The 19,311-nt window shown below is 48.3% G+C and overlaps 1 protein-coding gene across 1 annotated transcript in view; it reads left to right on the forward strand.

The window, feature by feature from the left end:
• The first annotated feature begins 4,352 nt into the window (after positions 1-4,352).
• TMEM64 (transmembrane protein 64) overlaps positions 4,353-19,311 on the forward strand; it is a 36,098-nt gene continuing 21,139 nt past the window's right edge. Inside the window, exon 1 of the mRNA XM_083187087.1 lies at positions 4,353-5,226. Within this exon, the coding sequence (XP_083043213.1) occupies positions 4,591-5,226 (636 nt within the window). The 5' untranslated portion in view covers positions 4,353-4,590. The remainder of the gene's footprint in view (positions 5,227-19,311) is intronic.

Consider the following 19,311-nt stretch of genomic DNA (forward strand, 5'->3'; position numbering starts at 1 on the left):
GAGTTTTTCTGAGGGTATATTCCAAAAGAATGGACTCTCCCCCTTTGAAGGACACTAGCAGCTTGTCTCTACTGTTCCCAGAACCAGAGATATCAGCCTTCCAGTAGCTGGTTACTGCTCCAGCTCCACACACCGGGTATGTAGTTTTATATACTCGTTGGCAAATTGCTCTGCCTCCTGAACTCTGATCCCCTAGTCCCCAATACCATTTGGTAGGTAGGATTCTCTAGTTTTTAATTCCATTAAAATCTAAGAAATCTATTTCTGAGAACTGGAGATATCTTCAGTCAAGCAAGCTGTCCTCCCACCAGAAAATTATGGATAATAAGCCCACTCCACTATACACCCCTCCTCTGCATATTAAACATCCTCTACCACCCTGGAAGTTATGTATCAGGACCCCTTCATTCAGCCCAATGCCCCCTTCTCCCACCCCATCTCCCACCATCTGTGCAGTAAAGGGGTAATTAGTGGAAATTACTGATCCAGGCCCTACTTGCTGAGCGGTTGATATAATACCCCCTACCACCCAGGGGACATCAAAGCTTCCCCCACCTCTACCGCTGGAGGATCGGCAGGTGCCCCAATACATTGCTATGCCCAGGGGTCTATACTGATGTTGATGCCCCTATATGTATATATATATATATATATATATATATATATATATATATATATATATAATTATTATTATTATTTATATACATTTGGTCTATCTATAATACTTTAACTGACCCGGCATATACTGGGTCACCTAAGTGTCCATCTCCGTGCTTTGCTCCGCCCCTCTGGAAACCCCCTTCTGAAAATCCTGCATTTGCCCCTGGAGCTCAGACTCTGAGACCGATGCAGACCTACTCGCAGGGCAGCAAATTTGGTACTTGTGTAGTTTCACGGCAGCAGTTACGTAGTCAGCGTAGTGTCCCTGTCAGAATCAGTGTAGTGTTCCCGTGGCCAGCGTAGTTAGCATAGTCAGTGTCCCTGTCAGTATCAGCGTTGTGTTCCCGCAGCCAGCGTAGTTAGCGTAGTCAGCGTCTCTGTCAGTATTAGCATTGTGTTCCCGCAGCCAGCGTAGTCAGCGTCCTTGTCAGTATCAGCATTGTGTTCCCGCAGCCAGCATAGTTAGCATAGTCAGCGTCCCTGTCAGTATCAGCGTTGTGTTCCCGCAGCCAGCATAGTCAGCGTAGTCAGTACGTTCGCGGCTATCCGGAGTTTACGTAGTTGGCTAAGTCAGTCAGTGTTACACATTTAGCGCAGTCAGTCAGCATTGTGTCACCACTTATTACATTGAGTCAGTTATGGCTGCCGAACCATTAACTATCTTCAACCTGCCGCAGACGGAGGAGGTCGGTGGAGTTTTCCCAACGCCACCAGGCTGCCAGAGACACAGACCTGTGTCAACGGGCATCCTATGAGGCTCAATGTAAAGGAGCGTATGTGGCGCTGCCACATAAGAAGCTGTGGGTAGAAGGTCAGTCTCCGGGCTGCACAATTCCTTTGCGAATGTCACCTGACATTTCTGACCCTTCTGCGGTTCATATTTTCGTGGCGGAGGAGCTGACAATCATTCAGTTTTGTGAGCGTCACCTCAAGATTTCGAACAGAACCGCCGTTATATATAACAATCTGATGCGGGAGACGTGTACCCTCCATCTGATGTCCTAGCCCCAACGCCGGATTGGCGGACCTGGCAAAATTGTTGAGGTGGACGAAAGTCTGTTTGTCCATCATAAGAGCCACGTTGGACGCGTCCTACCACAGCAGTGGCTCTTCAGTGGGATATCGCGTGACACCAGTAAATGCTTCATCTCACCAGTGGCCAGCTGTGACGCCAAGACCCTAACGTCTGCCATCGAAGCACACATAGAGCCAGGTACTACCATCTACTCAGACTGTTGGCGTGCGTACAAAATGCAAGAATTGGAGCAGGCGGGGTACCACAACATGCACGTCAACCACTTTTACAACTTCATGGATCCAGACACTGGCGTCCATACCCAGAATATCGGGAGGCTCTGGGGCTCCAGCAAGTGGAGGAATAAGAGGCAGAGGGGCACTGCACTCAATACCTGGCTCATACTTGCAGGAATTCATATTGTGCAAAACCCTAGGGGCGGAGGATGCTTTTCTGCGCATATTACATGTACTGACTCTTATCCCAACTGCAGACAAAGCAGCTGACACCAAGGATTGACGCAGCTGCGTCGACATCAGCTGCATCTGGTGGGGCTGCTGTGCCGGAGGAATAAGTGCTTTACACCTTTCTCGGACTTGTTGTTCTACAGTATTATTTAACATTGCTCATTGTTTTTCTTATTTATTCTTTATTTTAGTAAAATCCATTTGACAGTTAACACGTGTCATCATTATTGTTTCAGATGGATGACATGACAGGTGTGAATGTGTACTTGAAACACCCCAACTATCCATGGCAGCCCGAAGTGTGGCGAGTGTACGCGGTACGCGTCCTTCCGACCTGTTCATACCCCCACTATCCACGTCGGCGTGGAGTTGTTTTATAAAGTGTGGTGAGCACAGCGAGCCATCGAGCCTGAAGTGCGGCGAGCGGACGCGTAAAAATGAGCCCCGCGCGGGGATGTGTATTCCGCATCCCCTTGCCACGTTTCAGGCTGGCGTGGATAGTGGGGGTTTGAAATGGAGGCTTTTGCCAGTATGCAACATGGAGCACTGGCAAAAGCGTCCTTTATTGTGCATGAGATGCACTTGCTAACCGCACCGCCCCCCCTTTGTGTACGAGACGCACTCTACCGAACCCATAACCCTGTCCTTCTCCCTGAAGCGGACACGGGCAGGGTTGCCGTACCCTGTCGCAAGAATTACTGAGACGCACAAGCGTATGAGACGCTCGTGCGTCTCAGGCAGATGGAGCGTCTCTCTGCCGGCGCCCGCATGATCACATTCTCTGCCGGCGCAGGGGATCTGGCAGTTACCGCCGCTGTGTGAGAGGTGCTCACTAGGCTTGCCAGGGACAGAGCTGCATCTTGCGGGGACAGTACTGTGACTACACTGCCTGACGGGGACACTACGCTGACTACGCAGGGCTGCCGCGGGGACACTACGCTGACTGCGCAAGGCTGCCGTTGGGCTACGCTGACTGCGCTAGGCTGCCATTGGCGTAAGATGCCGCTGTGAAACTACACAAGTACCGCAAATTTTTGTAGCCCTACGATCAGTTATGTAGGGTACACACCAGGACGACCCGCTCACGATGCACATCGTGAGCGGGTCGTCAGTGTCTCGTCCGACCCGCTCACGGTGACGCGGGGGGGCACGACCCGCTCACGATGTGCACTGTGAGCGGGTCCGATCCGATGGCGACCTGCACCCGGCTGTATGGTCGTCATTGAGATCCTACCTGCAGCAGGTAGGATCTCAATAACGACCGACCGACCCGCGGGACCGCGCATCGGATCGGTATCGGTCCACACCAGGTCAGAAAAGGGCCCAATCAGCACACAATCTACATCCAATTGATCGGAATTGGATCTAGACTGTGGGGATCGGGCCCTAGTCGTCCTGGTGTGTACCCAGCATTAGCCGTGCAAAGAGAGGGAAATCCACTCACCATCATGAGGATCCCCACCCCCCGTGTGCAGCGCTGCAAAAGTCAATACTCGCACATGTCAGGGCTCGCACATGTGCACCACGGGCCGTGCTTATGTTCGGTCATCCCATAATCGCCAGGGCTGTGCGTTCAGGTCTGAATCAGGCCCTTTGGCTTTCATTGTACATTCAAATACAATTTTAAATTAAGATTCTAGAGAAAAAAATAAATCCAATATATTTAATTAATGAAAACATAATTTCAATAAAGAAAAAATACAATAAAGCATTTTTTAGTCCTGAACTTTGTCCGCCGAGCGAGACAGTGATCAGTGGTTACTTTGCATGGGGAAGCTATCGCAAGGCTTCTGCCAGACATACATGGCGATATAATACTCCCCTATGGCTATACCTGACTTATAAAGCTTTCAATGACTGTAGTGTAACTGTGGCCAACACCCACGAAACCCCGCCCCAGACTGTGATTTGCTTTTTGGACCATTCATTGAAACAACGGGAATAACACCCCAATCTGGCAATTGGTGACCATCGATTGACACTCGCAGTTCGTTTCGATGGAAACCATCGATGATGAACCCATCGATCGCCATCCCTAGCCATAGGCAAGACATTTTCCTACATCAGGAGGGCGTGGTTAATCAAGAAGGCGTGGACACACACACACACACACACACACACACACACACACACACACACACACACACACACACACACACACACACACACACACACACACACACACACACACACACACACACACACACACACACACACAGTCACCGCCTACCAAAAAGCGTCTAATTAGAAAGCAGGAAGGGAGGACCGTTCTCTCCCTTGTACCGCCCACAGCCAATCGGACGCGTGGGATGGGCGGGGCGGAGATGTGACGCGTTGTAGTCGCAAGAAGGTCGCTTGTAGAAACCGCTGCTAGGACGCAACGACGATTCATTGCGCTCAGAGCGATGCGACGGAGCCGGGAGAGAGAGAGATCGGCCGAGCGGTAAGATGTCGGGCTCCACGCTGCAGCTCCTGGCCTCTCACGGCCGCCAGACCCTAGGCCGATGGATGCACGGCCGGGAGCCCGCTGACAGCCTGCTGGGCTCCGAGCTGGGGGAGAGCCAGCATCCGCTGCTGCAGGGTCCGCCGCCTTCCGAGCTGTCCCCGCCGGGCGCCGAGCCCTGGTGCTGCCCGGGTCTGTGCTGGTGCCGGAGCCTGGTGCTGCTGTGTGCCCTGAGTGCCGTGTGCTGCGCCTCCCTTGCCCTGGCCCGGCACTACCTGAAGGATGTCCTACTGTGGGTGGAGAGCCTGGACAGCCTGGTCGGGGTGCTGCTCTTCATCGTGGGCTTCATCCTGGTGTCGCTGCCCTGCGTGTGGGGCTACATCGTGCTGAACGTGGCCGCCGGCTACCTGTACGGCCTGGTGCTGGGCATCGGGCTGGTGATCGTCGGGGTGCTGATCGGGACCTTTATCGCCCACCTGCTGTGCAAGAGGCTGCTCACCGACTGGGTGCTGGCCAAGATCGGGAGCAGCCAGAGGCTGGGAGCCGTCATCCGGGTGGTGGAGGGGGGCGGTGGGCTGAAGGTGGTCGCCCTGGCCAGGCTCACCCCTATCCCATTCGGCCTGCAGAATGCTGTGTTCTCGGTAAGTGTGACTGATGTTTGCATCTTTTCCTTCTGTCCAGCTATTGTGGTACTACAAGCTGCAGCATGCCCTGGTGGTCACTGGGATCTCCAGCTGTGGTAGAACTACAAGCCCTAGCATGCCCTGGTGGTAGCGGGTATCTCATGCTGTGGTAGAACTACAAGCCCTAGCATGCCCTGGTGGTAGCAGGGATCTCATGCTGTGGTAGAACTACAAGCCCTGGTGGTAGCTGGGATCTCCAGCTGTGGTAGAACTACAAGCCCTAGCATGCCATGTTGTTAGGGGTGGATCTCCTGCTGTGGTAGAACTACAAGCCGTAGCTGGGATCTCCTGCTGTGGTAGAACTACAAGCTGTAGCATGCCCTGGTGGTAGAGGGAATATCCTGCTGTGGTAGAACTACAAGCGCTAGCATGCCCTGGTGGTAGCAGGGATCCCTTGCTGTGGTAGAACTACAAGCGCTAGCATGCCCTGGTGGTAGCAGGGATCCCTTGCTGTGGTAGAACTACAAGCCCTAGCATGCCCTGGTGGTAGCTGGGATCTCCTGCTGTGGTAGAACTACAAGCTGTAGCATGCCCTGGTGGTAGAGGGAATATCCTGCTGTGTTAGAACTACAAGCGCTAGCATGCCCTGGTGGTAGCAGGGATCTCCTGCTGTGGTAGAACTACAAGCGCTAGCATGCCCTGGTGGTAGCAGGGATCCCTTGCTGTGGTAGAACTACAAGCCCTAGCATGCCCTGGTGGTAGCGGGGGATCTCCTGCTGTGGTAGAACTACAAGCCGTAGCAGGGATCTCCTGCTGTGGTAGAACTACAAGCTGTAGCATGCCCTGGTATAGAGGGAATATCCTGCTGTGGTAGAACTACAAGCTGTAGCATGCCCTGGTGGTAGCGGGGATCTCCTGCTGTGGTAGAACTACCGTACAAGCCCTAGCATGCCCTGGTGGTCGCTGGGATCTCCAGCTGTGGTAGAACTACAAGCCCTAGCATGCCCTGGTGGTCGCTGGGATCTCCAGCTGTGGTAGAACTACAAGCTGTAGCATGCCCTGGTATAGAGGGAATATCCTGCTGTGGTAGAACTACAAGCTGTAGCATGCCCTGGTGGTAGCGGGGATCTCCTGCTGTGGTAGAACTACCGTACAAGCCGTAGCATGCCCCAGTGGTAGAGGGAAACTCCAGCTGCACTAGAACTAGAAGCGCTAGCATACCCTGGTGTTAGCAGGGAGCTCCAGCTGTGGTAGAACTACCGGCGCTAGCATGGGGACATACTAAAAGGAATGACAGTGGAATGACAGTGTGGTCTGCAGATAAGGAATGCCAATTGACTATAATGGGAGAAAATTACATTTATATTAATATTTCTGAAATTATTGCACATATCAACTATATTTTTGGTATACTTCTTGCTAAGACCATTGGTGGTAGCCGGGAGCTCCAGCTGTGGCAGAACAAGCGCTAGCATGCTCTGGTGGTAGCCGGGAGCTCCAGCTATGGTAGATCTACAAGCGCTAGCATGTCTTGGTGGTAAAGGGGTTCTCCAGCTGTGGTAGAACTACAAGCCGTAGTAGCCTGTAGTCAGCTACATCCTCCAACGTCTACACATATATGTGTACATCGTGTACATGCAGGATGATGGAGGATATCGCTATGCTCCCCACCCCCTGCTGTTGCTCGCTGCGGCCATTGCCGGCCAGTGTGACCTGCTGATGCCGGGTCCATTGCTAACAGTCACCAGGTACACTCATCATTTATTTTCTACATGGCTTAAAGCTGGATACGCACTGGGCGATGTTTTGAACGATTGGCCCAATCCCTATAGATTGCAATGCCAAATGGTTGAAATTGCCCAGTGCCCACCCGCAGTTTCCATCTCCTCTTCAGGTCAGCCCTACATGCTGCTCCATCTCTGGATGATGATCCCATGCATTCGGATATAATGGGGGGAACAATATATTGGGCCCTATTCAGACCTGCTCGCTGTCCTGCATGTGTTTGGAGGCCAACGAGCTGGATTACTCCGCCCTGGTGGCCAGCGAAGGTTACCCTTTGTACGGTCCATAAGCAAGGCTACCCCGCACATGCGCTCAGCTTACCATGCGCATATGCGGTTTATCATTGGTCGGATGGACTGCAAATTTGCAACCCTTCAAACGGTTTGAATTCGGGCCTATTGTGCGATCGTGCAGTGTCGGCTGGGTACACAGGTTGTCTTATCTGTACATGCTTATGTTGCAGAGTGCCCTGCATTTTATGGTGTGTGCCTGTTGTGGAATTCATGTCATATCATGCATTATCTGGTGGTGGTAAGGATTCCAGCTGTTGTAGAACTACAAGTCCCTGTATGCACTGCCCGATGGCAGGTCACATTGGAACTTCCAACCCTTGCAGACTTGCTCACTACATCTCCTTCAGCCTGGGGTTGTTCCTGCCGTTAACAGATCACACAGATGTCTGTCAGCTGCTACCTGACCTCCCATTCTCAGACTGGGTGCAGCAAGAATAAATATATATTTATTATTTTTAAATGCAGTTCTCTTCATTTCTTAATTCTAAACTTATGTTGGGCTGATATCTATCGATTTATCGCTTGTAAAGTCTGGCAGGGCACAGACGGCCTAGTACTGACAGCCGCACTGTAGTGAAGCATTCCCAGCTCCTTCCTCTGCCATTAGTTCAGATGACACATGTAATCCGCTTTGGAAGGCATCTGAGTTACAACATAACACTGCTCTCTATGAATCGCTGTCAATGACTCCCTGGAGCCTCATATGCCCCCATCACCCCTTCTAGTACTATGTACAAAGCTATTGCTGTATTTGTTTATTGTTTTAATCTACTAGCTGTGAGGCCTCTTGCCTGCTTGCCTTCACTACATGTCTCTGTGAGTGTTTCTAACACCATGGGCAATGTAACCAGGTTTTTCTTGCATTGTTGCCATAGCTGCTCTTGCATTCACTTCATTTTGACATGTGTTTTCCTATTGCTGGGTGCACACTAAGGGCGAGATGCTCCAAACAAAAAAAATCAGTAAAAAAACATTTTTCTGGGTTTTTACCGCATTTTCATACGCAGCAAAGCCCTACTACGGGGCTTCGCTGTGGGGGGGTTACGCCAGTTCTAGATGGTGTAACCCAATAGAAGCCTATAGGCTTCTCTTCGTGCCTCATCTGCGCCAGCCCCCCCCCCCCCCATCCCTCACCTGTGTCTGGGCAGCCTCCTCCTGTGCTGCCCAGACCAGTGACCTCCTCCCTGCACCCGGAGGAAGCGGAGCCCTGGCAGCTGGGTAAGGGTAGGGAGGGAGGGGGGACCCGCTGCACATCGCCGGCCACAACGCAAAGGACAGCTCTTATCGCAAGACCTGTCCTTTGCGTTAATAATCGCATATGTTAGTCCATATGTGATTATTGACAGTGCCGCATGCGGACGATGATTGAGATTCCCACCCTAAATGATGTGTGTACCATGCAACTGGATGATACATCGCTACATCCGTACCCACTGCGCGGCAATGCAGTGGACTGTGGCGTCGCTGTATCATTGCTGCATTTAAAACACATGCTTTTTCCGTGGGACGTCCATTTGCGCTCGCATCTCGCCTGACAGGACGACCAACAGAAATGTGTGTTTGCAGGTACATCTTAAGCTATGGGGCTAATATATCGTCCCAACCTGTGTCTGAGCGATAGATAATTCTATTTAATCGCCTAGTGTGAGCCCCACTTAACATTTTCTTCTGTTTTAAAGTGTTGTATACAGGGGCGTAATAACCATAGAACTCCCAGAGTGCGTGTAACAACATTAGTATTCCTTTCCCACTGCTCCTAAAATCTGGGTTGTTGCCAGGGCGACCCTAGTTGAGGTGCAGTGTGTGGGTCTCCCAACTTGGCAATTCAATCTGGGTTATAAGAAGGGCTTTGTGCTGGGTACACACACTATACAATTATCTGTCCAATTTGGCTAGTTGAATGGAAAACCGGATAATGACAATCGATTATTGCTCCCTAACGCTGGAAAATTAAGAAAAATTGTTGTTAAAATAAGTTCTAACAAACAGATTTGATCAGTTTGTCTGTTTTCCAGTGTTTGGGAGCATGTGATGGATTGTCACTTCCATACATCACTAGATTTTCATTCCAACCTGCCAGATTGGACAGATAATTGTATAGTGTGTACCTAACACCGGGTCGCCTTGTATATAATGGGCGACCGGGTTCGGTGTGAAAGTGTCGGAGCCGGATCTGACCCGGGTTAAGCGATGTGAAAGCGGTATCCTTAACCTCATCATGCCACATGCAATTGTGCTACAGTGCTACACTAATGCCAGTGGTTACCTGTTCATATTACTCTACCATCTAATCTAAACTTGTTGCTATTGGCAACTTCTACCCTTCACGGTTTTATAAGGCCTGACACATCTCCTTTTGTAATAAGTCGTCACCAGTTTTATTGCATTCTATCAAAGGCTACGTCCTTGATGTTTATGAAGAAAATAACATTGTTTAATATAGTGTTGTATTTTAAGCCTTAGGATATATATTTATGTAATACCTTAACTATTCTGCTTGTGAAATAAGCTTTATTTTTATAGCGCACTTTCTCCAACAGGACTCAAGGCGCTTTACAGACATTAAAAATAACAATGCACATACTGTAATACAAAGGGTTATCAGTACAAGGAACAGGCAACAATGGCAGTACAGATATACATCACACATACAGATATGCACAAGACGCATTCAAATAAGGGACACGGAGATGGGGAACATATTTACCGAGCTGTGCAGTACCCAGGCAGCCATTCAGCGGCGCCACATGGTGATGGCACAGCCAGCTAGGTAGCCAGTAACAGTACAGAGATAGATATACATATATATTCATATTCACCCCAAGGGAGTGCGTTCCACCCTGCACCCCTTCAGTGGAACGCACTCCCTCGCTCCATTAGACTCTCTCCGACCTTGCAAAGCTTCAAACGGGCACTGAAAACTCACCTATTCATCAAAGCATACCCTTCCACTGCATAAACCAGATGGTTCTCTGACCCCTTGCCTGTTTACATCCTGCTATCTAACCACCACCCACTTGCTTGCACCTCTTGTAATCTGTCTGTCTCCCCTTCCTACTAGATTGTAAGCTCCTCTGAGCAGGGCCCTCTTCCCTCCTGTTGTCAAAGTCCTCTTCTCTTCACATGTCACTCACAGCTCTCCTATACTCCAACACTCAGTGACCATCTTTGTCCGCATATTCCTCTCCAACATTGGCATCTAGCCTCTAGTTGTATGTTGATTGAGTCCTAACTACTTATATCCAAGCTGTAATGTGTATTGAACTGTGGCGCTCTTTATTTGTACTGTATTCTTGTTATTTATTCAACGTTATGCCAAGCTTTGTCTCCTTGTATTGTTCCTTTGTACGGCGCTGCGAAACACTTGTGGCGCCTTATAAATAAAATTATAATAATAATAATAATATTCATACTCTGAGGGACACAGACATGGGGAACATATAATTACTGAGCTGTGCAGCAGCCATTTAGTGGCACCACATGGTGATTGCACCAGCCAGCACCATACATATAGAACAGTACAAGGTACACAGAACTAGACATAACACAATTAAAGCACAATTCTTAGTACACAATACAGCTGAGATATAAGGAAGTGAATGAGAATAGATGCAGGTACAGATTGTAGGTGAGTTAGAGAGCTGTAGTTGAAATAGAGTGCTGTGAGAACAGGAGGGAAGAAGAGGGCCCTGCTCGTGAGAGCTTACATTCTAGAGGGAAGGGTAAGACAAACAGGAGTGACACAGAAGGGGTAGCAGTGTGCATAAATAGACTGTTAGGATGAAAGATGGTTGGATTTTATGCGGGAGGGTGGGAAGATGATCAGTTCAGTCCTAGACATTTTAAGTCTAAAAAAGCGCTGGATCATCCTAGACAGTGGAAGTGCAGGACAGGTGGAGGCTTTAGAGCATGGGTCCTCAAACTGCGGCCCTCCAGATGTGGTGAAACTACAAAACCCAGCATGCCTTGCCACAGTTTTCCTATAAGGGAGTGTTAAAACTGTGGCAAGGCATGCTGGGAATTGTAGTTTCACCACATCTGGAGGGCCGCAGTTTGAGGACCCATGCTTTAGAGGAACAGCTGGGCATTTTCAAGTCTGACAGTGCAAATACAAGCATTAACAGTTACAGTGAATGATATTGGTGATGTCAATAAGTGTGCACCATACTTAATTTGCTTCTGACCTCTCTGCTTGAAGTCTTCAAATTTTAGATAATCCTTGTGAGATAATATAATTGGATTACTAACATTGGATGTTGCCCATAGCAACCAATCGGCTTCTTTCTGTTCTCTTCTAGAAGGCGCTAATTAAATACGTAGACGCTGAATAGTTGCTATGGGCAACATCCCATCGTCAATAGAACTCCCATCTTTGTAAATTAACCCATTAGGTTTAGATTTACTAAAGCTTCTAAAACAGACAACGGGTGGTGTTGCCTATAGCAACCTGATTGTGCCTATTATTTCTATATTTTACTTTAGAAAATGAGACGGAATCTGATTGGTTAGTATAGGCAACATCACCACTTGTTTTAGAAATCTCAGAAATCTACAGCTAAAGCCCTGTACACACTTGGGGCCAGATGCACCAAGCTTCAAATGTGATAAACAACCAACCAATCAGCTCCTGCCTGACACTTTTCAAATACAGTCTGTGATATGGAAGTAAGGAGCTGATTGGTTGGTTGTTTATCACTCTCCATTTTATCACTTTTTGAGGCTTGGTGCATCTGGCACTAGGGGTGGGATGAATTAATATACATCGCCGCCCTTCGACTGACAGCCTCCGCGATGCTGCCGCATATGTACTAACATATGCGGCTAGCATCGGGTTGCGGTGACGGAGACCCCCGCGATACCTGTGATGTGGTGTGCGGGGGTCTCCGTTACATCCCGGCGGCTGCCAGTGTCCCCCTGCGTCTCCTCTTCCCCCCTGCAGCCGGATGTCCTGCCGGCTGTGACACCTGCTGGGGGAGGAGGAGATCGGGAGGGGGGGGGGGGGGCGCGCGGACGGCGGGCGATGATAGAAGCCCATAGACCAGGCGAAGACGGGTGATGGTAAATAGAAAAATGCGGTAAAGCTCCTGTTTTACCGCATTTTCCCTTTAGTACATCCCGCCCTAGATGAGATATTGCCCAGAAAGGGCCTTCGTTATCTACACCTCCCCTGCCCCGCCTGTCAGCTGTATATGCAGGTTAATTTTGGCTGTGTAGCCAGCGACCTGCATAAGGATCGGCCGTGGGTAACGTCACTGAATGATATCTGTAACCATTTCTCTCAATGTGTATGCACTGTATTTTTCCCTTGTGGCCATCGGTGGTGGAGGGGGTCATATAGAACTGGGGTAGCCAACTCCAGTCCTCAAGAGCTACCAAGTTAATGTTTTCCATGTCTCCTCACAGAGGGGCAGATTTATTAAGCTCGGTGAAGTGATAAAGTGTCTGGTTTTTATCACCGGCCAATCAGCTCCTAACTGTGAAGTTACAGGCTTGGTTTGAAAAAGGTAGGAGCTGATTGGCCGGTGATAAAAACCAGACACTTTATCACATACCTCCCAACATGACCCCCTCCAGGAGGGACACATTGCTCTGCTCCTGGACTTTCCACTTAATGTATGATTGCCATCACCTGTGGTGAAACACCTTTCTTATTAGTAAACCTGTTCAACACAGGTGATGGCAATCATACATTAAGAGGAAAGTCCAGAAGTAGAGTAGTTTGTCCCTCCTGGCATGGGTCATGTTGGGAGGTATATTATCACTTCACTGAGCTTAATAAATCTACCCCACAATCACAAGTGAAGTAATTGGCTCCACCTGTGGATCTTTTAAAATGTGTCAGTGAGTAATGAGTGCACCTGTGCAGCAGCTAGGCTGTCTGGAAAATGTGAACTGTTGGTAGCTCTCAAGGACTGGATTTGGCTACCTCTGGTCTAGAATCTGAGGCTTAAGCTTTGGGATGGATCATGTAGCCCAAGCAAGGGGGGTGTACTAAAGATGTTGACACCAGGATGTCAGATGTTTTGTTGACATAGTAAAAATGTCAATATTAATGTTTGGGTTAGATGTAGAAATTGTGAACTCCGACATAACTTCGATGTCTATGAGAAAATCGCATTAGGTTTTATGTTAAGTAAGGTCGAGCCTTTGCACTAATGACCCATTTAGATGTTGTTTTCCTGCCAGTAGGAATGTTCCACATGCATGCTTTTTGGCGTGTGTTCCAAACTGAATGTGACTTCTGAAAAGCTCTGCAAGTTCAGAACTGAATACACGTCTCTAAACTATATTGCTCATTTTGTCGTCGAGTGTGCAACGCCCGATGAGGGTCCCGCTTGTTAACAAGGGCCATACAGAATGCAGCACCCCCCCCCCCCCCCCCCCCCCCCGTCATCGGCAAGTGTCTGTGCAGCTTCTAATGCCAGGTCCCCATGGCCGTCGATATTGGCTTCTGCAGGGAATGCTGGTTGTGTGTCTTCCAGCCGCAGAAATTGGAAGAAATAACTGTTAGATATAATGCTGCTAAAATGTAGAGGAAGTCTCTTAAATTTAGAAGATCTATATATTAATTGCAGAACAATGACTTTTGTGGTTGACCTATTTCTGTGATGCCATTGTCTGGGCATAGAGTATACCAAAATAAAGGGCTAGGTCTGTAGATTTGCAGGATGATATTTTCATTAGTTGCTTAGTTTCAGTTGTGGCAAAACGTCCATCTACCATTTACACTGCATCACCATTGTGCTCTGGAAAATGTAACGGTGACCAGCTGGGTGATCTCTAAATTGTAACCGTTACGCATCTAGTTAGACGCCTGAAGATAGTTGACAGCATCTAAATTGATCGTAACGATACGCAAACATAGCTACCAAATAAAACCTGAAACACTCACGTCAACCTTGTCTGTTGTACACGTTCTCATTGACCTAACACTTTTGTTACTGTCAATCTAGATGCTGCTGACTGTTTTTAGGCATGCTCCTAGACGTGGTTGGCCGGATACGGTACAGGTATTGCATGCAACACATCCAGCCACTTATTACACGCATAGTGGCGTCTTTTAATACTGTATGCATTAATCAACTACGTTTTATAACAGACAGCTCTTCTGATAAGCGATGTCCTTTATTTATTTTTTTAACGAGCTGAATTTTAGTTATTGGGTTGAAAACCATCCTTATTCGCTCCATGATAGGCTACATAGCAAATGGGGGCCACCTGAAGGTTGAGGTCTACACACATCAAAGACTATGCCAAGAAATGACCATATCCTATTCAAAACCAATTGAAAATAAAAAATATTCCATGCAATTTTATATAACGTTCTACAATGTTGACTAGCAGTTACCATCCTGCTTTTGATAAACTTAAAAATCTGTGAGTTTTTTTTTTTTGTCTCGTCTTGTTAAACAGTGGCTGTATTGGCTTAAGGTTCACTGAATCGCCTTACGTCAGGCATGGCTAAACTATGGCCCTCCAGCTGTTGTGAAACTACACATCCCAGCATGCCTTGCCATAGTTTTTGCATTCCCTAATAGCAAAACTGTAGCAAGGCATGATGGGACGTGAAGTTTCACAACAGCTGGAGGGCCATAGTTTGGACATGCCTGCCTTGCGTCTATCGGCTTTTCCAAGTTTCTAAATAATTGAATAAGGGCCATACTATACATGATAAACATACCTTCTGTGGGTCAGATTAGATGCAGTACCCATTAGCGTACTAAGCAGATGCTATTTATTGAGGTGTATTCAATGCAAGCAGGGTTTGTACGGTGAGGATGGCTTTTTTTTTGGTGAGGAAATGCCATCCCCACCGCCCAACCCCCCTCGCCATATTCAATGTTTTGCAAAAATCCTCACTGTCAGAGGACGTCGAGGATTCCCTTAAACAGCGAGGTTCCCCACAAATGCAGCGAGCCCTACCGTTTTGAGGTGGAAACGGCGAGTGAAGGGCACGGCGTTGAGTACTCTGATGGCGAGCTATCGGCACTGCTTGCTGGATAGCTTGCCATCGGCACTGAATACACCCCATTGTCTGTCTACAAACAGTTTCCATGGGAGGAATTTGAGTAGAGTAGGAATTTGACCCCCTCATTGGATCATTCTCATAACTGCTGCGGTTGGCTGCTACCCATTCCTAGCTATGCTGAGTGTTTCTGCCTGCAGTGACCTGCCTCTGGCTGGGTAATAATTTAATGTCATGGTTGGATAGAAGCTGTGGCAGGCCTCTATGCACAAAAAGCGGTTTTAGTGAGAGATTTCATTTTCATCTCCACTGGTCCGTATCAAGGTGACAAAGATCGTCCGTTCCCTAGTAATGCAACGGTTTCAACCATTCAAAAATGACACATTTGGTAGAAATACATTTTTGTTTGTATATGTATATAAAACTTATAAGCACCGTCTGCACATCTAAATATACACCTATTCAATTCCCTGGCTGTTCAGGTTAAAAGCTCCACGTAAGCTGAGCGGTTTATATGAAGCAGTGTACCCCTATAAGCCAGTAGATGAAGGGGGTGTTATGTATGTGGGCTATCTTTTCAAAATGATGGCTAATGTATTGACAAAAATTAGGGCTAAATTCACTAAACTGGGACTCTTGTACTCAATACAAAGATATGTTTATTGGTAACAGCGAGCTATATGACTCGCTGTCAGAGAACTCAACTACCTCCCCTTCACTCGCTGTGTCCACCTCACTGGTTCTTTTTAGCAAGGTGGAAACGGCGAGTACGCCATTAAAATAGCGGGGCTAACTACAAAATGCAGCGGGCTCGCTGCATTTGTGGCAAACCTTGCCGTTCCGGGAATTTCCCCGGAACATTGAATACAGCGAGAGAGTTAGACTGAGAGAATGGCCTGTTTTTCGGCGATCCTTGCCAAAAGCAAGCCATCCTTGCCGGCGCATTAAATACCACCCAAGGTGTGCATGGCTTTGAATTGAATATATTTAGCTGGGAAAAGCACTGCTTAGTAAATCTCACTAGACCTTTTCACTTGTATACACCTAGCGTTCCCGCTAGGCTGTTTTAGCGGGGCGCTGCGCCCTGCCCGATTTCTAAAGGGAAAAATGCGACCTGCCCCTTCAGCAGCGCCCCGCTAAAAGAGCCTGCTGCCTGACTTAATGGTGTGCCTGGGGAAGCGCTAGGCCTCCCCGGCAGCTCACTGATTTCGGCGGGGCCAGGTCCGCCCCCTTGTACGACGGAGGAAGCCCGGGCACTCCTCTTTTAGTGACGCGGCGGCCCGGGCACGCCTCCTTTAGTGACGTCGGCGGCTCCGGTCCACCCCCATTGCGCTGCCCCCGTGCAGCGGCACCCTGCCCCAAAAAATTCCTAGGGGGAACACTATACACATATATTTTTATTTGTTGCAATTTACTAAAGAAATCCCATCAGACTTCTCTTATTTATAAGGTGCCTACGTAAGTACTGTGAAAGGATAATAAATCAAGGGGCATCTACAGTGTTGGCCGAGATTTTCACCAGGTGAAAAAAAAAACAAAAAACAAGATTTGTCTAACCGTATTCAATCGCGGGGACTTTCCCCGGGATACGGTCATTTGGTTTACAGCATGATGGTCGACAAGGTCGACAGGTCATTAGATCGACACAAGCATTAGGTTGACATGGTCTATGTCGACAGTCAAAAGGTCGACATGGGGTTTTTCACTGTATTTTGAGCCGATGTGCCAGTATTTCATGCCCTACCATCCACTAGAGCAGGGCTGGGCAACACCGGCCCTCCAGATGTTGATGAACTACACATCCCAGGATGCTTTGCATTAGTTTTGCTATGTGGCCATGCTGAAACTGATGCAAGGCATGCTGGGATGTGTAATTCATCAACATCTGGAGGGCCGGTGTTGCCCAGCCCTGCACTAGAGCGTGGTGTGAGAATAAAATAGTGCAGCGAGGCACCGTGCCCGAAGCATAGGGGGCGGGATGTACTATGATGAAAATGCGGTAATATTCCACCCAGATCATATTGTGTCTGCACTCCCTTAGTACCTAACCCTGACCGTACCCCATTAGTGATTGGCTGGCGATAAAGTACCAGGCACTTTATCACTTCTCCTCCCCTATCACTGCATCATACATCCATGTCTCCCAACTTGTAGGGAGACAGAGGAGGGACAGAGGTATGTGCGCCGGGGGCGTGGCCTATACTTGCTGCTCTCCCGCGAGACCACGCCCCCGTTTTGACGCTATGGGGGCATGACCCAGAGGCTCTGCGAGCCTCTAGCCATGCCCCCAGCCCCCTGGCTGCGGGAATAGACGTTGTGCGCATGCGCACAGTGTTTTTTCCCCGCTGCTCAGCAGCCAACAGGGGGACTCCCAACAGCCCCACCCCCTCGCCGCGGGACACTGACATCTTCCTCATAGTTCTAGAACGATATTGCACAGTGTGTACCCAGCATTATTTTCAGGATGCTGACAGTCAAGATACCAGTGTCGGTATTTTGAGTGGTGTCGGCATACAGACTACATCCTGAGGTAACCGTACTGACCATAGTGCTGTGACTAGCATTTATATTTTTGCTAGTTACTGAAATGTATGTTTTTATATAAAACCTACATTTGCTGTAATTGTCCTATTAATTATATTCTCTGTTGGCAAATCTAATTCTATTCCCAATCCTCTCCTCTTCCTTGAGCATGTTGGATGGGCATCCACTGTAATGCTGATGATTATAATGTAAGGACAAAGGCACCAGGACTACTGGGCAGGGGTGAATGCTAGGCAGCCTTGATTTAATCTGCTCTAACTTCTCATTTAACTCCTATAATGGATTTTGGTTCTCCCAGCTGTCTGCAGGACACTGCTTGCAAAAATATAATTTTCGGCCTCCTAGCAATATTTGGAAGTGTAATATTGTTGTACATTAATCGTACCTGCAGATCAGGACCCCCCCCCCCCCCCCTGTAAAAGTCAGTTGCACAGTTATACTTGTCAGAATTCTATTATTAAAGCATATGTTAGCAAATCTGCTGCTGATGCAGTAAAATATATATAGTCTATTGTAGTGATATAAAAAAAACTTCCATTTCAGCATAAATGTCTTGCTTCTGAACCTCTGTGCTGCTTCTGAGCTCTTGGCTGCTTCTGAGTCCTAACCTATCCGATAAATGGAGACCAAGGTCAAATTTTTAGACTCGCAAATAACAAGCGAGGAAGATGGAAGGCTAATGAGGACTCTCTTAAAGAGGCTGCGTATTACATTTCTTCAGCACTCCTCTTCCACCCACCTTAAGAGGCATACCCAGAGGAGACTGCAGGAGGGTGAGACACCGTTGCCCAAATAATGAGATTTTTTAAGAAAGATCCAAACGGTCAAAAGACTAAAGGAAAGGGAATATAACAAAATGATGAGAAAAAATCATACGAGCCGAATAGAACAGAATATCATTACTCGTTATTCCCAGAAGGCTAAAGTAACTAATAAAGTGGAATTTGTGAACTTTTGCCACCAAATGGAGACAAATGTAGATACTATGCCGATGGTGATATATTTTGAAACGGTTAAAGAATATTCTTTAACCGTGCATCTCCGTGAGCTGACATTATTTGCAACCACACTCGGCTATGCGTTATCTGACCTTAGCACACCTAAGATACATTGAAGGTCCGTACACGCTGGGCGGCTTTCAGCTCAAAGCCGCCCAGTGTGTATGCCCGGGCGATGAGCGGTGAGCGCTGCTGCGCGCTCCCGCAACATCATCGGGAGCTATACCAGCAGATGAGCGGCTTTCAGGACAGCTTTGCATAGCGCAGCGCTATGCAAGGCCCCCCCTCCCCCCCCTTTGTCGGCGCCAGGCAGGGGGAAAGCCACTCATTGTGTATGCACTGAGCTGCTTTCCCCGCACATCATCGCTGTCCATACACACTGGGCATAGTCGCTCGGTGTGTATGGACCTTTACAGAACTTTTTTCCAAACTTTGAATAGTTTCAATCCCCCCCCCCCTCCCCAAGACCCTCACATCTGTGGCTCCACTAAAAGTAAAAAATAATATATATATTTAG

The sequence above is a fragment of the Crinia signifera genome, chromosome 5, assembly GCF_055691185.1.
Source record: "Crinia signifera chromosome 5, ASM5569118v1, whole genome shotgun sequence".
NCBI lineage: Eukaryota > Metazoa > Chordata > Amphibia > Anura > Myobatrachidae > Crinia > Crinia signifera.